The sequence below is a fragment of the Lepisma saccharinum genome, chromosome 27, assembly GCF_977018435.1.
Source record: "Lepisma saccharinum chromosome 27, izLepSacc3.1, whole genome shotgun sequence".
Taxonomy (NCBI): Eukaryota; Metazoa; Arthropoda; class Insecta; order Zygentoma; family Lepismatidae; genus Lepisma; species Lepisma saccharinum.
This window is the reverse complement of record NC_139255.1, coordinates 2,006,185-2,030,347: the sequence shown is the minus strand read 5'-3', so window position 1 is coordinate 2,030,347 and position 24,163 is coordinate 2,006,185. Positions and strand designations below refer to the sequence as shown.

The 24,163-nt window shown below is 37.8% G+C and overlaps 1 protein-coding gene across 1 annotated transcript in view; it reads right to left on the bottom strand.

Moving 5' to 3' along the window:
• Nucleotides 1-24,163, bottom strand: part of LOC145980033 (dipeptidase 1-like) — a 174,267-nt gene that overhangs the window by 136,068 nt on the left and 14,036 nt on the right. The window contains exon 4 of the mRNA XM_083113008.1: nt 10,844-10,976. Within this exon, the coding sequence (XP_082969134.1) occupies nt 10,844-10,976 (133 nt within the window). The remainder of the gene's footprint in view (nt 1-10,843; nt 10,977-24,163) is intronic.

Below are 24,163 nucleotides of genomic sequence, written 5' to 3'. Positions count from 1 at the left end.
ACTTTAGACGATTTTTTGTTAATCTGCAAAGGGGTCAGGGCGTACGGTAAATTGATTTTATTGAAAAGTATGCAGGAGCAGTGTTGGAAGCAGTTTGAAGACTGAAACGGCTATGGAAGGACACTTATTATAATGTTAATATTTCAGTATAATGTTTTCAGAATTGCTTTTCGATAATGTTCGGTACTTAATTTAATCAATTGTTAGACAAAACACACATTCGAATTCAAGGACGGAAAATATGAACAGCGAATGAATGCTTTAGAGTAGATGTGATATTTAAAGGAGGTGATTATTTTTTTACTTTCTCAATTCAAACAAAAATTCATGAATATTATTATCATTGAATGGTTGGTTAGGTGCTCGGTTTATCTTGTTCCTCCGAACGAAAGATGGAATGTATACAAGCCTGTGCCTCCTAAGTTTATCGCGGCTATGAGGATGAATCGCGAAATGAAACGAACTGGAAACTTTCAATATATATATATTTTTTAGAACATGCTTCGCTAAGGAGGTCAAATGACAAGTTGGATTGCTATTTTTTTTATAATTTGTTAAATTTTATTACGAACGAGGAAAGAATGCATGGCACTTAATGCTGTAATGTTATTGATTAGATCATCGTTTATCTTGTCCGCATTGATTAATCTTCTTATGTTTTTTTTGTTTTTTTGTCGCGTCCATCTCTTCTGTTATCACAATCGAGACTTCTAGATTATTATTTTTTCTCCCTGCAATTTTAGAAATGTAATTTTTCACGATCATCCAGCGAATGCCTGAGACATTTCAGCAAAATGTCGATTATTCAATGCGTGTCATTCTAAAGAATGAAGAGATCTGAACCAGTTAATGGATGGGGTGATGTAAACTACTCATCATTCATCCTCTTGATGAGACCACTCGTCATTGACATGACGAGTTATTACTTGGCATGCGAAAGGTGCAAATTACACAAAGGAATTAAACTACTGAAAAGACAATGGACACTCGTTGTGTTTTGTGAACCGTTGAACCTGTATCATGGCTGGGTGTAGGATAATTACCTGTCTAACTGAAGTCTCTTAGCTGAATGAAAATAGCGAAGTCCTCTGTAAGCTTCTCTCTTATCCTGACCAAAGCGTGCTTCCACTATCGACCTCCTGCCTTGCTGACCACCTTCCTCTACCAACTCAATTCCCAAAGTCCGGTCCCTTCCCAGCTTGTCTTACCTCTATATTCACTGGCCATCGAGCTCTTCCTCGATGCCGAATCGCCGAATCGTGTTTATTATAATTGCTACCATGCAAACCGCTGACACCATAACCAGAAGTGTTACCTGTTCCTGAAAGCTCAGGAAGTTTGCATGGCACAACACAACGCATTGTAAACATGCCTAAGAGGCTTGAGACAGCTGAGAAAAACAAGTGAATGCCCTGGTCAACATGAAGCGTTCAGAGAGACTTAATAAAATAAACATACAATCTTAGGGATTGATACGAATGGATGTTGTAAGGTTCCATGTTTTTTTTTTTCACTATCTCTTGTTTGGTCGATTTTGAATTTGGGAGTTATTATTTTTATTTTGCTTTTCGCGACATGTTCGACTAATCGTGACAATACGTTTCAACCTTTCTGCATAAACGTTGAAACGTTTCAACGAACGAACGTTGAAACGTTTCAACGTTTATGCAGAAAGGTTGAAACGTATTGTCACGATTAGTCGAACATGTCGCGAAAAGCAAAATAAAAATAATAACTCCCAAATTCAAAATCGACCAAACAAGAGATAGTGAAAAAAAAAAACATGGAACCTTACAACATCCATTCGTATCAATCCCTAAGATTGTATGTTTATTTTATTAAGTCTCTCTGAACGCTTCATGTTGACCAGGGCATTCACTTGTTTTTCTCAGCTGTCTCAAGCCTCTTAGGCATGTTTACAATGCGTTGTGTTGTGCCATGCAAACTTCCTGAGCTTTCAGGAACAGGTAACACTTCTGGTTATGGTGTCAGCGGTTTGCATGGTAGCAATTATAATAAACACGATTCGGCGATTCGGCATCGAGGAAGAGCTCGATGGCCAGTGAATATAGAGGTAAGACAAGCTGGGAAGGGACCGGACTTTGGGAATTGAGTTGGTAGAGGAAGGTGGTCAGCAAGGCAGGAGGTCGATAGTGGAAGCACGCTTTGGTCAGGATAAGAGAGAAGCTTACAGAGGACTTCGCTATTTTCATTCAGCTAAGAGACTTCAGTTAGACAGGTAATTATCCTACACCCAGCCATGATACAGGTTCAACGGTTCACAAAACACAACGAGTGTCCATTGTCTTTTCAGTAGTTTAATTCCTTTGTGTAATTTGCACCTTTCGCATGCCAAGTAATAACTCGTCATGTCAATGACGAGTGGTCTCATCAAGAGGATGAATGATGAGTAGTTTACATCACCCCATCCATTAACTGGTTCAGATCTCTTCATTCTTTAGAATGACACGCATTGAATAATCGACATTTTGCTGAAATGTCTCAGGCATTCGCTGGATGATCGTGAAAAATTACATTTCTAAAATTGCAGGGAGAAAAAATAATAATCTAGAAGTCTCGATTGTGATAACAGAAGAGATGGACGCGACAAAAAAACAAAAAAAACATAAGAAGATTAATCAATGCGGACAAGATAAACGATGATCTAATCAATAACATTACAGCATTAAGTGCCATGCATTCTTTCCTCGTTCGTAATAAAATTTAACAAATTATAAAAAAAATAGCAATCCAACTTGTCATTTGACCTCCTTAGCGAAGCATGTTCTAAAAAATATATATATATTGAAAGTTTCCAGTTCGTTTCATTTCGCGATTCATCCTCATAGCCGCGATAAACTTAGGAGGCACAGGCTTGTATACATTCCATCTTTCGTTCGGAGGAACAAGATAAACCGAGCACCTAACCAACCATTCAATGATAATAATATTCATGAATTTTTGTTTGAATTGAGAAAGTAAAAAAATAATCACCTCCTTTAAATATCACATCTACTCTAAAGCATTCATTCGCTGTTCATATTTTCCGTCCTTGAATTCGAATGTGTGTTTTGTCTAACAATTGATTAAATTAAGTACCGAACATTATCGAAAAGCAATTCTGAAAACATTATACTGAAATATTAACATTATAATAAGTGTCCTTCCATAGCCGTTTCAGTCTTCAAACTGCTTCCAACACTGCTCCTGCATACTTTTCAATAAAATCAATTTACCGTACGCCCTGACCCCTTTGCAGATTAACAAAAAATCGTCTAAAGTTTGAAGTTGTGACCCTTCTCTATACCGTTGCAAGCTTTTTTGTGGTTATTCAAAGTATTTTATTTTCGCATATTCAAATACACACCAGTAAAAAGAGTTCATGTCTCATTGGTAATTTTAAATTTGTATTTTTGGGACCATGCACACACTTCCTAACATTGTTGCTTTGTAGTCGATGAGTTGTGCGGGTACAGATGTGAAGTAGTTAATAAGACCCCACACAGACAAGCCCCCCACCATTTCTTTCCGACATAGTTGTTGTTTTGTTACTAGAAAATTGTTATGATTACAGTACACCTGTATCAGTATAGAATAACATAGTGCCATTTTCTGTTTCTGTTGCCAACAAAGCAAATCTACAGGCCACAGGTTCGAGAAACAAGACATTTTTTAAAAATTCTCCTGCGCATAACATGGACCACCTATAGCGATGATATAATATAGATAACATAACCCTACAGCTCTACAGCACCATGGCGGGCCTTGGCTTACCTACCGACTGCTGGTCTCCCTCCCACACTGTTCCGCCGTCACCTGTTATAGCGTGGAGGTCTCAGACCAGTGTTGGGGTGACGAGTGATCAGCCCGACGAACCCCCAGCCGTTATTGTAGGTCTTCTTGACCAGGTTACGCTCACTCACTCGGAGCTTCCCAATTTCCTCACGATGGTGGGTTGCCACCGGCCCTATACGTAGGCCGAATAAATTCCGACCAGAGCCGGATTCGAACCTACGCCGTCCCGCAGCAAACAATCTCAAGACGAGTGAACGCCTTAACCCGCTCGACTACGGAGGAGGACATATAATATAGATCGTATTAACAAATATACTTCAAAATTATGTAATAAGATTTTGGTTTAGTATTTAATCACAGCAGCAAAAACAAACTCTCTATTCGCTTCACAACAGAAGTTAAGTGCATTTTGCATACATGAAGAAGCAGAAATTTATGCCCCGAGGTGTGCTGTTGGAAGACTATACAATAAGACGCGGCACCTCATTCTTTACAATAATAAGTAAGCGGTGGAGTAAAAAATCCTCTGTTTTATTTTGATGTAAAGAAAAGTTTTAGTCCATACATTGATCTGATCCCCCTTGTCCAAAATAATAATAATAATAAGCTCCGGTCTCATCTGGAGATTGCAACACTGATATGTCCGTCTATTCAGAAAAAAAACAAAAATTTTAACATCCATGGACAATACCGTACAGCAGCTGTTGAGTCCCCCATATGTAAAGTTTCTTTTTTTTCCTCGTTAGCTGAACGCGAAGATGAGGATTGGAAGATGCTCGAGACTCCCCGTTCATTCGGGTATAACATCTTTCCTTTCTAACACTCCATTTTTTTCTGTAAGAGGGGGCATTTCTTTAGATACCAGGAGCACCTGTCTGATGTGACCGCTCTCTGTTTCCAACTTCGCCACTGGACCCTTAACAAAAGCCAATTTCTACGCAATTCATAACCGTTGGTTGATATGTAAATATATTCAGCAATACTGAAAACTCACAGACGTAATGATGATTCAAGCAGATCACGATACAGTCGTATGTATGTAAAACTATTTTCGTCACACACAGGCAAAAAAGTAAAAAGTAACATTTCTCTCCTTCCCTCGCTTTTAGCCATCTTCAAATAAAGTAGCATCCAGTATCCTTCTAGATAGGAGGTGAAACATGACTAGCAAAAGTAATAAAATCGAAGTGTGAATTATTTTGTTATGATCTCCCTCCCTTCTTCGCATGCATGTTTCATATCACGCTCGCTGACATTGAAATAAGCAAAAACAATTGCAAGACAGCACAGATCATAACCCATCGTAACTAGGTTTTTTTTTTTTTTAAAAAAAATAATAATCGTCAGTCCATATGACAATGCTTTTGTGACGTGCACACCCTTTTTTTGGTTGTTGTCCGTGATGAAATTTTTTATCATTGATAGGCCGGGGACTGAGCTTCTAACTTTCCACATTTACAAACAATATCGTTTACAATAATACCTTCGCTAGAAAGCACAGTACAATAAATATCCTTTTTTATATATAAATATTTTAAGTTATGCAATAACTTTGGACAGCAGCTAATTATCATGGCATTATATTCGCGTCCATGTCTGAAACTAGTTTTTATACACACAGCCAACTCACTCATGCAATATAATATCTGATGTAATATAATACAAACAGCTGTGGAAGGTTGTCGTCTCTTCGCGAAACAGGACGTACACGTCAGAGTTGTGCAGAAGATAGGGTCGACCCCCTTGTCGATTTTGGTGATGTAGAGTACGTGTACGAAATTTGGAGGTCAAGGGTGGGCCAATTGTCAATTTCTTTTCGATAGGATCATCGTAGAGACATGCGCTAGCATTGGCTCCTAACAAAATAAACATAGGTTATCATGGTTGAACCCCCCCCCCCTTTCTGTCTGAAGCAGCAGCATGATATTGACATTTCGTAGATGTAGTATCATTATTCCTTTATATTTCAATTTATTGATGAGGTAGATAATTATTTACTTTCCAAGTCCGGCATTAAAAATTGCAAATAACTCGAAAACAGTGAGATATTGCGCGAAAATAAATCGAAAAATCTCCCCCAAACACCACCCCTTGTCGATTTTGGGGATGTAGCGTATGTATGCCAAAGTTTGGTGGTCCTGAGTTCAAGGGTAAGAGATGTTTGCACACACCCTCCCAAAACTTTTAATCACTCGTAACTTCCGAACATGTAGCCATAGAGAAGTCTGGGGTTTAGTGTGTTGGTCGAGTCTCGGTATCCTCTGTCCTCCCATACCAAAAATTTAGTATAGGTCATCATCATAGAACCAAATTTTCATCAATCGAAAAAATTTTCCAAGTCCTGCACAGCCCGTTTACGTTTGTCGCGACTATCTTGAATTAACTAAGCGAGTCCAGATAGCATTGGCATTATTCTGCCTTCAGTTTCTTCACAGTAGCATCAATTCATATTAACAACTTACGAGAAAACATCATGCATCTCATTTACAACAGAGCAATTTAATATCCTCGTGTAGTACGCTGCACTTCTTTGCAGTGCAGGTGTATCCCGGTGTCAGGCTGGTGAAAAAAAATAACGTTCAACCAAGTAGACGAATAGCAGTGTTCAAGTTCAGAAGATTCAACAAATGCCTGTCTGCTGCTTTAAACATTCATTTGATTAGTTAACCACTCACCACGTGGTCATACACCACACCACATATTACACCTCTCCAAGACGTGGTGCAGACACCAAATACACTACATGACACCAAATCAACAAGGTAGGTTGCACCGTGTAACCAACTAAACACGTGAGTGCAGTTAAAAAATGCAGCAAACTAGACGAAGCTATTGAATCAAAATAATCACGTGGCATTCTTTTTGAATCTGACTTCACCCACTCTTTTTTTTAATCCTTAATCGCAACAATAATTAACCAACTTTTTAAGTTTACTCTATGCACAGATAGATTAATCGGAGGACTGGGCATACAGTTTAAAATAGAATCGGAATCCAGTAGGTGTCGAACCCGGGACCCTTTGATTACAACATGACAACTTATCGACAAGAAGAGATATTTTTTTTGGTGACGTGGAGTACTTTATCTTTCGAGGAGTCAACATTATTTCTTACTCAGTCGTCATATAACATGAACACACGCAAAAATTCACATGTGCTTTTATTATTTTGTGTTCGGTAAGTACAAGTATAATCTTACATAAATTATTGTTTAATTTAATAAATTGTAAACTCAAAACCTGCTAAACTAACACTCCTTCTGTATTTCATTAAACTATTGAAAGCGAATGTTGCGTGCATGCGGAAATAACACAGAAAAAAAAACCGGATGGAAGCAATTTAAAATCACTGGGGCAAGGTCAGTATTACGAGAGCGTAAAAAAACATGTGCTTCCATTCAACTTCGAAAAATAAGAATGAATGTGTGCATACAGAACACATATGCTTTCTTTTCACAGTTGTAAAATCATATAAATTGTACACGAAGTAAGTTGCGGGAAGGTTCTCTCTTTTATGTCTGTGTATATGTTGTACAATTAGGTACAAGTATTGTACAATTAGGTACAAATTGTTGTACAATTATTTTCCCCAGTTGCCCAGTTGGAGTTGGGGGCATAACACTGGTACTATTTGTAATCACAGTGCTTACTCATGTATTTTGTTTAATATTTTATTTCAAATTCACTGTCAGAAACTAGTGTTGCCAGTTCCTGGATGTAGGTTTACCTACTCTCAAAATATATACATTGTATACGCCAAGATGCTCAATAGTCTAGCAACACATCATGAAAAAAACATGCCAAGAGAACCCAGTGGGTTTATAAGTCAGTGCTATATATAACTCCTATTTGTAGGTTAGCTTAGCCAGTGAAAGATCATATAGTAGAATTTTTGTAGAGTGGGTTGGTAACACCGACGAGCCTCAAATAATAATTTCAAGCCTCAAATAATAATTTCGAGCCTCAAAAAAAAAACATCCAATAGAGTTGCCAGATGTAAACAGAGGGCAATAAACCCCCCCCTCATAAAAAGCTACAGTAAAAACCCACAGTGTCGTCAACTCTGTGCCCCTCAAAATATACATCATATAAAGCTACGATGAGCCCCACATGATGATTCGAGCCTCAGTAAAAAAACCCAGTAGGTTAACAACACTGTCAAACTACGGCAGTGTTACCAGATGTAAACAAAAAGCAATAAACCCCCCCTCATAAAAGGCTAAAGTAAAAACCCACAGTGTCGCCAACTCTGTGCCCCTCAAAATATACATCATAAAAGGCTACGACGAGCCCCACAAGCCCCAAATGAAAATTCAGTACCGGGCCACTTGTACTACAACATTTTCAAAGACACTGTCGTACTTGTGTGCCGGGAAAGTGAATATGTGCAACCAAACTGTGCTCTGCCCCACCGAGCTCCAAATGATGGTTCGAGCTCCAAATGATGACTGGGTACCGGGCCACTAGGTCTACTATATATATATATATATATATATATATATATATATACATACACACACACATACATATATATTCTCTCCCTTTTCTTTCCCCTCTCTCTCTCTCTGGACAAGAGAGAGAGAGAGAGAAAAAAGAGAAAAATAGACATGTATGTAATATATATATATATATATATATATATATATATATATATATATATATTACATACATGTCTATTGTGTAAAGAGGTAGGTGAATATTCCACATTTTGGTCATTTTGAACCAAGATAGCCATTTCATTACTTAAGCTAAGAAAAACCTTAATATGCTGACCAAGGCAGAATTTATTTTATTTTAAAACAAAACTAAACGTTACGTTTTAACCTTCTAGCAAGGTATTCTTCAGACTCTGTACGAAATACAGAGTCTGAAGACGACCTTGCTAGAAGGTTGAAACGTAATGTTTAGTTTTATGTTTCAAAATAAAATAAATTCTGCCGTGGTCAGCATATTTAGTTTTTGATCATCATGGAAACAAGGCTTAATTGCTTAAGATAAGCTGCATCGGCACAGAGACGGCAAACATCCTCCTTCTCAGCACGTATTAGTAGACAGTAGGAAATATCATTCGGGGAAAGAAGGAGAACATTTCTGGAATGTTTGCCTTTTAGCTCTCAGCACCGACAAGAAGCAGCCAACATTTAAAGTAAAAAGTTTTTAAAATTAACTTTAAGCAATGGTGACTACTCTTTTTAAGAAGAGCACTAAAAGCTCGCAAAGCAGACAAGTATTTGAAAAGTAGCAAGTGCAGGCATATCAAGTAAAAAGAAGAACAAAAAGGATATGTGACAGCACACGAGTTTGGAGACTGCTCTAGGAGAAGTATTCAAGCTCTACAAAGACGGTGAGATTGTGCTTGCTTGTACAGTGACATCCATGAGTATTACCGTGCAAATTGCCCACGATTATTTTCATTAATTTTCCTCTCACATTCTGTGTGTTTTTAAGCTATGGATTTTTATGTATGCTGGTGCAGAAATTGTCAACAGCTTGTTTTGAGTTTTCTTTTAATTCTTGAAGCTCTCATTGGGTCAAATAAAGTGCACGAACAACATGGACAATTTGCAGGATAATACTCATGGACCCTCCTGTACTAATGCTTACGGTGGGATGGTTAAAATAAGCAAGTAGTAATTTTTAAAAGAAAATTAAGGACATGGCAAAAATTGTGCATTAAGTACCAGACGACTACAAAGAGTTGTATGACATCATCTTATCATGGCCTACATCCATGCAGTTTGCATGTGATGAACATTCTGATAGTGACTAGGAGTAACAGCTGTACAGAGAATACTGTTCGAAGTAATGATCATGTTACAGGTTCACACGCATTTGAAGAAAATGTTGTGTTTCTTAAAATTTATTATTGAAGATTGTTAATGTGAATATGTTTATTGGTCGGAACACTTATCTTGCATTCATAGTAATGTTATATCAACTAATATCTGAGGTGTAATATTTATGAACTACATATATTGCTTCCTACATTCGAGTGAGAACGAAAAGGAAAACTTTCCACATTGTTCTTATAACTGTGTCTATTTACGTATGAACAATTTACAAAAAGTATTGCTAGAATTATTGTCAGAGCTTTGTATTATTATTTCACAAAAGAAAGCTTTTTAATTAATACAGTAATTTGAGCCCAAGAAGTATTTCGTTGATTTCCTAAAAATTACACTATGTGGAATCTGTTCCTTCTTTCTGTCACTCATTCATATATATATACCGGGTGGTCCAAAAGTCCCTGAACGGTCACATACCGTGAGAAATACACATCGAATCGGAAAAAGAAAAAAATATCTGTTTAATAAGTGAAAGAAAGCTATTCAATGATATCACACTTGGGTTTGGATTTTATGAAATTGTCACTTTTTACTTAAAATTTAAATTGAAATTTAAAATCGTCATATCTCCGTTTCTAAATGAGCTAGGAGGATGGTTATTGCTCGTTGGACTCCGAATGAAGTTCTCTTTGCGATTCTACAATACAAACTGAGGTTTCATTTACAATTTCACAGTTGCCCCCCGCCCCACCCACAGGGGGCGAGGGTGGGGAATTAAGTGTGATACCATTGAACAGCTTTCTTTCACTTATTAAACACGTATTTTTTCGTTTTCCGATTCGATGTGTATTTCTCATGATATGTGACCGTTCCGGGACTTCTGGACCACCCGGTATATATATATGAATGAGTGACAGAAAGAAGGAACAGATTTCACAGAGTGTAATTTTTAGGAAATCAACGAAATACTTCTTGGGCTCAAATTACTGTATTTATTAAAAAGCTTTCTATTGTGAAATAATAATACAAAGCTCTGACAATAATTCTAGCAATACTTTTTGTAAATTGTTCATACGTATATATATATATATACCGGGTGGTCCAGAAGTCCCGGAATGGTCACATATCGTGAGAAATACACATCGAATCGGAAAACGAAAAAATACGTGTACATGAAAATTAACAGACAGGGTTATCGTGTATTGTAATAATTTACGAAATGCACATTGAAATGCATTTTCTAAATTCGAATATGTATCTTACCTCGTGCAGTGGTGACGAGTTGCATATGTGCTGGGAATCTTTCGACTAGCCTCTGGATGACGTCAATCTGTTCCAGTGTGAGATGTACAGCGTCCAGGTATTGGGAGCTACACGGGACATAGGCGGACCAGAACTGTTGAGGAGAAATAACACTCGACATTAGACAAATGACAGTTTCCAAGGATATGAATAACTGCATTTAAACCACTGACAATTTCATACGAAAATACTGAAAAAAATATGAAAACACGTGTTGTACCAAAGTAAAATATACTTAAATACAATTTCTTTGTGAACACACAAAAGTATTTCCCAGTCATGGCGTTAAGCAAGTATCTGCACTGTTTAGCGGGAGGGGCACTTATCCCTCGCAAAAAGTAAGAATAAGAATTGTATAAAGTATTGATAGCACAAATATTACAAGAGTTAAATAAAAATTATAGGGTAGACTGTATACAGCTCAAATTTACACGAGGTATCAACTGTTATTTACAAAACGACCTTAAGGCTGCAACACTAATCAAGTGAGCTTCAAAACGCAATTTTTATTATTTTAAAGATGGCGCCTCCTACACACACTTGCACCAGTGAAGAGGACTAGTCTCTTGCCCTCTGTCAGTCTAAAACTTACAGAACATCAACATCTCTTTGCATACAAATGGAGGAGAAAATTCGGCAATAACCTCCGTTCTCAGGCAGATGGGTTGAAAGGTATTCACAGTGGCTCATAAGTAACTGCACGTGAATCCCATAGACTCATTCGTCTTAACTCAAAGTTGAAAATATATGTAGAAAAGCAATAGGTCTGTGCTAAAATGCAGCAAACTTGAGCAACCCTACCTACAGAAAACTACTAGATAAGAAACAAAAACAAATGAAGGTTTTTCATTTGACTCTCCGTTGTACATTTATCGGGAGTAGATTTAGGGAAAGGCGGGGCAAGAAGAGTTGTCTAATGTTTGATGTTTCAAATTTAGAACTGTGTAAACTTCCTAAAACAATTCAGTTTCACACAAACCACAAACATGAAAAGCGTTTTCGTCTTCGCTTGAGACACCTGCACAAGATATGAGCCCATCGCATCCTGCAGAAACACGACGCCTGATCCAACCTTCATCAGAAATATCCTGACAGTAGAGCCTTGACTTTGGAAAGACCAACTTGCGCTTGGGTGCTGCTTCCATTATTTGATGAGTTTGTTCTGCTCTGTACGGTGTTTCTGTTAAGAGAGCTGTCTTTCTACGTCGTTTTGAAGATATTCTTTGGTTCTCTTGAACTACGTTTGGAATAGGCACAACTAATTGCGTACTTGTAACCTTAAAGGAGGATGACGCTGTTAATATCGAAGGCTGAACATAAAGCGTTGAAGCTGTTTCTGTTGTGGCTTGTAGATCCGGCATTGGTTACTGCAATTTTGAGTTTTTCCATATGAGGTTAGTTCCTCGACTGGAGATTGAGTGTCAGTTAACGTGGTTAGAAAGGTAAATGACAGTTGCCAACGAACATGGCTGCCTCGTCCAAAGATCGATTGAACAAGAAATAATTCAATAAAATGTTACATTGTTGTAAACATAAACTCGTTTTCCTTGGCAGAGTTCAACTGATTGTGTGTAGTCACAAGTTAAGAAAGGGCAGTGGCTGTGACACTTTGCTTTGTAACCTCGTACAGGAAACATCTGTTCTATCGTGAAGCAGGACCTTGAAGTGGTAAATCGGTGTAGTGGCTATGGGCGTTAGTTTGGAGAGCGTGTTCCGTTTTACGTCATAAGTTCAATTCTTGATGCTGACCCGTTTCTTTATCAGTTATTTACTATAATTACCATTAATTCTACGTTTCATGTGTATTAATATTAAAATGCAAATTAAAAATTGCTACTTCTTTTGTCATCGTCCAGCTCAAATAATGTGCAGTTGTCCATAAAAATAAATATTCGATGAGAGTACTTTACCACATAGGAAATATATTCATATACGTATATGCGTGTGTAATTAAATGATGTGTGCACAACGCCATAATAACAAGTCTGGTGACATATTAAAAGAGGCACTTTGGATTGGTTTCGAGTAATGTAGCCTTTACGATTAAGTGCAATGATTTATAGAGGGTTGTTAGAGGTCCAGGAATTTTAAATACATTTAACTCCGGTCCAGGAGAGAAAATCAGCAAACCTAAATGGGTTCTGGTCTGTAAAGAATCTTTTTATATGTAAAATATTTCAATTTGGTCCAATAACCTTTTTTAATTTAAATATGGTCCAGCAACCTTTTCTCGTATCAGTTTAATAAGGTCCAAGTTCCGTATTGAAATGAAGCAATACGCAATTTGGAGCGAATTTAAATTGTGCGAAAGAAAAGGTTTCGTTTTTGTTACGGAACCCAATAGAACCGCTTATTCCAGACAGGCAAAAGGGCAACAGAAAAAAAAGCAGAATGCAAGGTTTTAAATGTGGCTAGAATTCAACAACAGAACTTCCCAAAGAAAAGGTAGTTAACCAGTGATGACATTCTGTTTCCCGCAGACTTTGTACTGTACTGTATAGTGTATTTATCCCTATGCCCTTAAATACACCATAATAAACGTGTTTTGTTGCTATAACCGGAATTTTAATGCACTTTCTACTGTTCTTTTAGGTTATATCAGTTATAGTCGCCGCGCTAAGTACGTTAACGACCGGCTGGCTTTAAAGTCCACGGAGCACGCCCGCCAGCTGCAACAATCACATTCAACAATCTCCCGAATTTTTCAAATCTGACCTGGCAACACTGCCCCGAACACCGATAACGGCAGATAAGTTGCGCGAACGCTTTGGACGGAAGGTTTTTTTCCTTGAGGTCGAGCTAGTGGAACCACAAGCAAAAAAACCTGCGCAGAAGCACATCGCGCCGACGGGTGCGGGAAAGGGCAGGGGGGAAGGAACATTCAGCCGGCTCACGTCAGCGTTGCCAGGCCTATTGATTTCTCGGGAGAATTCCTTAATAAACTATTGCTATGGAACCTCCAAATGCCAGCTCAAAAACACGTTTCCTGCTCATCTTTACTTGAACATGGAGGTGAGATGTGGAGTGGAACTCCACTCAGCCGTGAAAAGTGCTGTTTGAACTGTGAAATTATGTCAAACGCTACTCAATTGTGCTAGAAAATTATTTTATTACTTTTACCACATTACTATTTTTAGATGGCTGTATTTTATCCCACCCTAAACTCTATTTATATGTTAGTTAATTTACGTCGCTTTTGTGCCTCTACGGGCAAGTACGACAATATGGATGAATTAAAAACTGATGAAATGGATGACATGACACAGACACATTGAAAAACGTCCTTGCCTTACGAGGTAGAAACACTGACTTCGTAGCGTGGGCAAATTATGTTATACATGTATGTGTCTGTGGGTGTGCAGTGGCGTACGCAAGGGGGGGTTACGGGGGATAACCCCCCCCCTTGAGCTTTTGAAATATTATGAAAAATGCTGTGGAAGAAAATAAAAATGACCAATTTATCACTGTCAAGGACCTGCGACAGTACTACTACTACTACTAATAATAATAATAATATAATAATAATTTGAATTATTATTCCCATGCAGCACGGAGAAAAGCACAGCATTCCAAACACGCGCCTTTAAGAGTGAATGCCTTGAAAATAAACACGAATTCTTGAAAATAATATATAAGGGCAACTATGATTTTAAAGAGCAAAAAAGTTGTTTTGTATCTCGGCTGCAACAATGTTCAATGATCATGTATTTTTTTGTGTGAACAATGACCATGAACTAAAGAAACTTCTTGGTTCGTTGAAAGCGGTTAATGTATAGACAAAGGTTACGCCGACAAGAATAACTCAGTCACCCATCCGCCTTCCCGCGGCACGTTTTTCAAACGACAATAAGCTTAATTATTGTAAAATGTTTTGTTGGTAACAACAGTGAGACAATCCAGATGTGAATCATCGGGGATATTTATGCGGCGACAAAGCTGGAAAAAAATTCCAATCAATTCCGGGAATCGAATCTGGATCTCCCGCATGGTTGTCAGATGCCCTACTGACCAGACAACTGCAGCTTCTTGGATGAGTTCCGTACATTGATTATTTTAATATATTTTCTTGTTTTTATGGATTTTCTTCACACCTAAAATGTCTCATCTCGTTGAGTAGACAATTATTTCGTAAGAAAGAAAAATGCTCTAGAATTTGTTAAAAATCGAATTACTAGAAATTAATTTCGTTTTATTGCTTTCATAAATACTATATTTATGTAGATCTCTACTACTTAATAGTAGTAGTGTATTAGTAGTATTATTAGTAGTAATTCAACTAAAATAATTAATTATAAGTATTATTAATTAATTATGAGTATTATTATTTAATTAAAGTATAATAAAACAATGTTATGTGAATTTTGAGAAAGTTTTAGATATAACCCCCCCCCTTGATGAAATTCTGCGTACGCTACTGTGGGTGTGTGTGTGTATTTCTAGCAGATGGGGAGGATGGGTGGCACCCTAGAATAAGCGTTGCTATCTTGAATTATTGAGGAAGACATGCTGTCTAATTCACCAAATATATTTCACATACGTAATGCATTTTCTCATTATGGTGCAGGACGCGTGCCCACCCCTATCGATAGCTGTACACCGAACACCAGCAGAAGGCAAATTGGTTTGTTATTGTTAGCATTCAACTTGAAAGATTGTGGAAAATCGCCGACAACGAAAGACGGTACGTTAGCTTCATCTGTGAACACAACTTTCTACCATTTCCTGTCATAAAAATTCCTCGCGATAATAGAGGCATCCCAAACCCCTTGTGTCGGTGCTGAGAAAGGGCAAATTTGAGGGTGTTTTCCACGCACCCTCTAACCGGAAAATGCGGAAGAGATGAAAGATGTTGGTCGGTTCCTTCGACGGTTTACTTTCTTTTGTTTGAAACATGTCCACTCCTGAAATGGAGATCTTCGGAATATTTTCGCCAAACACAGGGTGCTGGGTTTAGCACCATTGTTACAAAAGTATCTGTGACGTTTACACCGTAAACAATGCGCGCCACTCCCCTTGCCCCCCCCCCCAGTGCGCACAACTATGCCGCCCCTCCCCCCCAAGAACGTCGTTCATCCGCTACTATTATATCATCTTATTTTGTAGCAGAACTTCTGGTTTCCAAGGAACAATCTCCCGAATTTTTCAAATCTGACCTGGCAACACTGCCCCGAACACCGATAACAGCAGATAAGTTGCGCGAACGCTTTGGACGGAAGGTTTTTTTCCTTGTGGTCGAGCTATAGCCACACATATGCTCTCCACATCTACTCTACACCACCTTGTCCCTCCTCGCAAAAGCAGCTTCCCACGATCTCCACATTGAAGTTGCAAAGTACGGCAACAGCGTATCCGCAGTCATGTGACTGAGACTCCACGTGGAGTAGACGAGCAGAATGACAGCTGCGCCCATTGGCTGAAGGTTGGGAGTTATTGGACGAATACAACTCACCCGCTATTTATCCCCACCCATGTTCGTGGCGGAGGCTTTCTTCAGTTCGATGTTAACGAAGTGAAAGCGTGGACTATAATCCGGACTTTCGTTAAACCGGTCAACTTATCACTCCATTAGTCCCGTTTAACGAGGTTTTGTTGTGGATTGATTTTCACACGCCAATAGAAAAAAAGTTTTCGTTTTTTCAGACCATTTTATATTCTGTTTCTACAAAAGAGTTTCATTTTGAAACTGTAAGCAGAACTTTCGCAAAGTTCAATTGAGTATTTAGTCACAGCCCATCCGTGTTAGCCGCAATGTCTATAGGAAAACAACCATGTACAATTAGACAACAATTAGACCTGAATGACAATAGCAATTACGAAACAGTTGGTGTCCCAAAAGAGAACTGATCTAAGCGTGCAACAAATAGATTGAACGACAAAGTGTTCCGTAAATAATGGAATATCTACCATTTCCAACGCAAGTTACCACTGGTGGAGGATATATAGTACAATGAACTCTTTCTTGACATGGTTGAACATAACAAAAATTGCTCGCGCTACAACGCCAGGGGTCATGGGTTAGAATCCCGGCATGGGCATGGATGTTTGTGAGTGTCTATTCATCAATTTCATCATATCATCACTCATACCCATCTTCGCAAATTAGCCAAACGTGACACAAAAAAACGAAGTAAAATAAAACAAATCAAACCAAATAACAATAATTGCAAAGGAATTTTAATTGTTGTACGTAAATAATTGAGGACTGAAAGTGGTAAACGTTGTAAGTGCCAAAAGCGAAAGTATTGGGAAATCGCATCGTTCCGCACATCAGTCCGTAAGAACTTGCACACTAGTGACCTCTTTACACGCCCTTTGAACTACTTAGAGGGCTACCAGCCACTTTTCACGTATACCACATTATAAAGCATGGCACATTTCACAGTTTAACGTGGAAAACGGTGTTTGAATTATTGTGGCACTACAGCGTTTACCAATTCTAGTCTTCAATTTCAAAATGTGTTTACTCTTATGTCAGGCATGTCTACAATTCATACATTATATTGTAAGCCACATCCACATTTTATTTACTTATTTACTTATTTATTCCTTGTTTTGGATGGCGAAGTTAAGGCATAAGCTTTTTCTTCCACTTAACCATATCTATTTTACATTTTATAAATTGATTTTTATAGCTAACTGTTTGAAATATATAAAAACCAAAGACCTTAAGATAGCTAATAATGAAATGTATAGAAACTAAAACATTATTCTATTTGTGGATTTAGAACAAAGATAAACGAAAAATTGTCGCAAATGCGCATGCGCATAACTGGACGAGTCCAGTGGCAAAGTGGGAGTGACGGTTTCAAGCTGAAAACAGACAATGAAGCAGGTACACGCACCGGCAATGAAAATAGGACACCTAGATCCTGAAATACTAGCTTAAATACATGGAGTTATGTGTGTTGTCTAACTCCTTGGCGAAAGCTGAACTTATTGAAAAGTGGCTATTGAAGTTGGCTTATCGCCTTACAGTTAGACAAAACACATTGCACGGAGACGGATATTTCAGGATCGATGTGTTCCATTTCTAATGCGGGTGCCAGTACCGTGAAAAATGTTTATATTGGAGGTATCGAGAATTCATTTTGTCCGTAGAATGGCAGCACTGCACTAAATGACCACGCAGAGGTGTAGAGTAATCTATCCATCAGTTTATGCACAGCAGCTGTTTACGTTAGTTGTGTTGAGGAGTGTCCTGCGATTTGCAGAATGGACACAAATATCGAGCAAAGAATTTGTTTGAAATTTTCTGTTGCCAACGGACTGTCGTGTGCTGAATCGTTGAAAATGATACAAAAGACTTTGGTGATTCGTATCTGTCGAAAACACAATCGTATGAATGGTGCAAGGCTTTCAAAGAAGGCAGAGAAGTTGTTGTTGATTTGTCCCGTTCTGGTCGACCTTCAACGTCGACCAATAACGAGAAACGTCGGAAAAATCAGGACAATGGTGCTTGAAAACCGGCGTGTGAGTGTGACAGAGGTGGCTCGTGAGCTTGGAATATCACACATGTCCGTTCACAACATTTTGACTGATGTGTTTACGCATGAAAAGCGTCGAGGTACGACTTGTTCCGAAGGAGCTGAATTTCCTGCAAAAAGCACATCGCAGGAATGTTGCTGAAGTCATGATTTCGCGAGCCTCTAGTAACTAACTCAACTTTCATGAAACGCATCATATCTGGTGATGAGACATGGGTGCAAAAAGGTCAACAGTCTTCGGAATGCCGCTACAAAAATGAACCAAAAACCAGAAAACCACACAAAAGTCGCTTAAAAATTAATGTCATGCTCATTGTTTTCTTTTATTATCGTGGTCTTGTGCACTCAGAATTCCTTCCAGGGGGACAAACTGTGAATATTGAGTTTTATCTGACCGTTATGACGCGTCTGCGTGAGAATGTTCGCCGGAAAATTCCAGAGTTGTGGAAAAACAATTCTTGTATTTTGCACCACGATAATGCGTCGTCGCACACGTCGACTCTTGTTCGCTAGTTTTTGGTCAAAAACTCAACATATTCTCCAGATTTGGCTCCGTGTGATTTTTTTTGTCTTTCCGCGACTCAAGTTACCACTTCGGGAAAGGCGTTTTGAATCAATTGAATCCATTAAAGAAAATTCACAGAAGGAGCTCAGGGCGCTACCTTTTTCTGCGTTTGAAAAGTGTTTTGAAGACTGGGTTAAGCGTTGGCATATGTGTGTTGCATCTGATGGAACCTATTTTGAAGGCGACAAAATAAATGTGATGATTAACTACGTATTTTGTATTTTATTTACAAATCCTGGGTACTTTTTGTACATAGTAGTATATCACATAAAAAGAAATAGACTGGAAAAAGGGATGGGATAATAAACAGCCATGTTTATTTCTATCTATTCCACTTTGCGCTTCGATTCGTCCACTTAAGTGATTAGTGTCCTCCATGCTGAAGATTACGAAAATTGTCAGTGTGTTGTTTGAATCCTAGTATAAATAAACTTAGTTCGAATCTATTTAATTTAAAAGTTGTGTACATGCGAGACATTTCGTATGAAACTATAGAAACATCTGGTAGCCAGACAATTGCGATGGCAAACAGACAATTGCGATGACATTCAAAATCTTCTATCAAATTGAAGGTTAACTTAACAGCCCGTAGAATATCTCTTACAAAAGAATTATGTGGAATATTTATATTTTGGAATAAGACACTGATCCTCTCATACTTTCTCCAGGCTTGAAACTAGCAAGGTAGCTTGTAAACGTACTTGCATTACCACCACTTTGACGTGTTTAAAATCAGTGTTACTCCACACATCGTCAGTCATAACTATTTCCTCATTCTCGTATTTGTGTTATTACTCTTCCCTCTTATTTGGTCAGCACGGAAGTGATTCGTCAAACTTGGGTAGGAATTTGGTTCAATCATGTTCTGAAGTCACCCAGTTCCTCATAGAGTGGAGTCCTCAAAATCGGATCGGCCTGCAAACCGAATCGCCCTAAGGTTTACTGTCTCCAGCGCTGAACGTATGGCGTGGTGACGTATTTTACTATTCTCACTGAGTGACCCCATGTCTCGTGCAGACAGTAGCGGACGGGTACAGTGTTCACTCTGTATTCATTGTGACAAAGTGATTCGAAACATAACGATGACGCGAGGCATTGTGTGTGTTGACTGCTGTGAAATATTTATTCAGTACTTGGTTAAGCTCATAAGGTAAGCATTGTTGTAATAGGTGTTCACGTTTGTGTTAAAAAGAGGAGGAATACTACACAAATACGATGCCATTTACTTTTTCATGGTCATTGTTGCTGTTACTCGTGTAGGCGGTACTTTGCAGTTCGTATACTAATTTTTTATATCGGATCTAAAAAGAAATGCAAATCGGATCACCACAAAATAGCACAATATCTAAACAGAATGTACGAGTATGATTAGATGTTAGAAAACAGGAAAACACGGATATGTAACACACACACACACACACACACACGCACACACACATATATATGAGTGTGTATATATATATGTATATTTTGTATATATATATATACTAGTGTAAAATACCCTATTACTGGCGCGATAAATGATGAGCCCCCCTCAGGCAGATTTGGCTACACTTAAAACTAGCTCAAGATGTGCATATGAGCTTATTGCCCAAGTGTGGTACTCTGTCTAACCCAAGATTTTTGTAAAAATGCCATCGGGAATTTCCCGTGAAATGATGAGTCCCCTCAGATTGATTTGCCTACACTTACAAAAGCTATATCTGCCAAATTGTTGTCCATAAGCTTGTTAAAAATATGGCCTTCTTGATATTGTTTTTGCTACACTTAAAACTAAGCCAAGATGCTCATATGAGCTTGTTGCCTCTAGTGTAATACTCTGTCAAGTGTGCTTAAATACTTGACAGTCAGTTCAGAGTATTAATATGTTAACCCGAATATTATAATTGGACACCAGGCCCAACTTGCATATCTAGTACAAATAAAATGTAATATGCAGAGGCCTTCTAGAATTGCTCTGTGACTCTCTCATTTCTTACATCATAAACATATGATTTTTCACCTATAAGAATAACACTACATATGGTGTCATCAGGTAGTGTATCATGGAATTCACAGATAATTTTAATGTTTGTCCTGTCATTAACCACAACCTGTTTTCTTTTTGAGGTGTTGATTACAAAGATGGGTCTCTGTGCTTTGAATTCATCTGGTGTGTAATACATGTCAGTATTGCCAGTAGTGACCCTTTTGTATGCTGTAAATGCTTTATATAATTTAAGAAAATCATTCTTGGGCATGTTTAAATTATAATTTTCTCTGGGGAACACCTCATTTCTGCCATTTTTAAGATATATGTTTTTGATGTTGCAGTTATCAAATTTACTTGAATTTTTTTCTTAATTATTGTGTCTTCCAGTCTGAAACAGTACTATCACAAAATCTGGCATGTCATATTGTATACTAGAGAATGAGTTTGTAGCATCAAATTCATAATAGCTACCAGTGGCAGGCTTCTGCACACATTGATATGTATAAAACTGTAAAGTTAACTGTGGATTTTTTAGTATATCTGCCTTGTATTTAAGAGCATAACTGGCTTCATATTCAACAACTGGAATTCTTAGCTCCATAGTCTGAATAAGGCACTTGCCTTCATCAGGTAGGGTATTACGCAAAGCTGCCCCAGTAGAGTTTAATGAACTGTACCTCATCAAAGCATTATTATCATTGGCAGCTCTTCTAAATGTGATTCTTAACCCACCCTTCCACATAATATCTTTGTAATCTAAGAAGAATCCTGGCAACAGGCGCATAGGAAACAATACTGTGTGGCTCTTAGATATTATTTTATCACCAGCCTGAAATCCACTTATTTTGTAGTATGATGCCTCGGTTTTGGATAATTTTAGTGTGGCTAAAGCTGTAGAGGTAATGCCAGGGTAATCTACTCTGTTTATAACAACACCATGTTTTCTGATCTCAATTTCAGAGAACAGATGTGGCACAAAATTGTCTACCAATCTTATATTTGAATTTGCCGGATAATCTGTACCATCGAGCTTTACAACATCAAATTTGATATATAGATCTGCTCTGTGGGGGTGTCTAAAGCCATCTCCTACATTAAGATCAACCTCAATCTCTGTGTTGGGTTGATTTAAATTTGCAAATGTCCTCCTGTTTGGGGGGAATGATTGTAGCTCATAACTCTCAATATTTTCCATTTTTTTGTATGCATTTTTATTCAAATATTAATTTCTATGATTGCAGTTGTTGTGGCTCCAGCAAAATCAACTAATTCTTCTTTTTCATTAGTGACCATCAACTCAATGTAATCTATTCTATTATTGCACCCAGGAAAATATAATGTTGGTGATGGGGTGTAGATGATGTGCTCTAAAATTCAGAGTTAGGTTTGAATGTTGCAATAATGCCAGTTTGTTTGTGAGTGCCTATGCCATTTGATTTGGTGATCATACCCTCGGCCACATTACAGTGAATATTTAGAGTCTCTATGGCTAAGAATTTAGGTATATTAATAGCAGTGTGTTTAATGGCTGGTTCAAGTTTTGTGTTGTTCTCAAAGCCTAACAGCTCTCCTATAGTACCCAGATCCACTGTTTCTGTAGCAGACACAATCTCTACTCTGTGAGTGACAGAATTTTGACTTAACACTATACCTATCGGTAACTGAGCATTTAGAGTAGATAGATTATATTGCCCTGGAGTGATAACAATTTTTTGATCACCAACTGCAATCTTGTTGTTGTGGTGTGTAATATTAGGGATCAAGTACATGCCATAAAATTCTCTGAGAGCTATTGTTTTGGGATACACTATATCATCATGTAATCTGAGTTTCAATATTGAATTTTGGCTGGTGAGATGGAATACTCCCATGATGTTTCAGATTCCACAAGGCCTTTTGAAAATCTTCAATTGATGGTTTATTTATTTGAGATGCATCAGGAACTGGAGGTTTTTGTAATATATGACATAATCCTGTTTTGGCTCTAGAGTCATCATGAGCTTCTTCTGTTTAGAGCCAGGTGAACACTTAAAATCAGGAATTGGGGGCAGATCAGAAAATGTGTTGTGTAAATCATCAGGAATTGTCAGATAAACTTCTAAGAACAGGCCATAGTCACTGTCATCAAAATCCTGAAGATCTTCAATATTGAAATCTTCAACCCACTCAAGCCCTGCATATGGCAGTTTATCCATCATAGCATAGCCATACAGGCTGTTGGGGTCCACATAAAGTATATAATTTGATGACAGTGCTGGATCATAATTGGGAATATACTTGTTATTTGCTCTGACATATCTCTGAGAACATTGCACCATGCCTGCTCTTATACATTGCTCCATAAACAGATACATATCTTGATCTTGGATTAGATCCAATTGCATTTTAGTGTTTAAAAACATTGCAGACCATGCTAGGCTTGGTGCACTGTAAAAATACATTGGATCCAGTTTATAATTTTCCATGGAAGATTTTCTAAATGCCTGAAGTATATCAGCTAAGAGAGTCACATCAAGTTTCAAATATGCCTTATGATAATCACCAAATGTCTGGCATTTTAAATTGTTCCACATCAACTGGTCATGGTGATAATCATCATCAGTAATTCCAGATGCCTGAGTTTACTATAGAATGCTTTTTGTGGTGGCAAAGCACACTCATGAAATTTAGAAAAATTTGTAACATAGTCATATGGGTATACACCTTTTCGCCTAATTAATTTCAAGTCCTGATTTGGAAACGTGTCACATGTAATTTTAAATTGATCATCAGATAATTGACTGGCCAGTGTAGCCAAGCTAGCCGACAAAATTCTGTATGAATCAAGAAATCTTAAGTGAATGGGAAAACCATTAACTTTAATTATCTTGCTAATAGCTATATATTTCTCATCATTTTCTGCTAAAATATTTAAATTCTGCTTGTCAAACCCCTCGTACCTGATCAAATGATGAAAATCATAATTAGATGCACCATGGCAAAATATTGGGACAAATTTTGGTCTCTGGATCTTAATATTACAGCTATTACACAGGGCCATTTTGAATTTACCATCTGTATGAGAATGGTGATGCACCTTGATATTTGTATCTGAAAATTCAGAATCACATACCGGACATTTTTCTGCATTGTTGAAATCTTCAATCTGATCCTCTGTTAAAGGCATCATGGGTTTTGATATTAATAAATCATTAGATGCTATGTCATGGCATTCATTTTCTATTCTATGTGCAAATTCTTTGATAGCATCTGGTCCCATG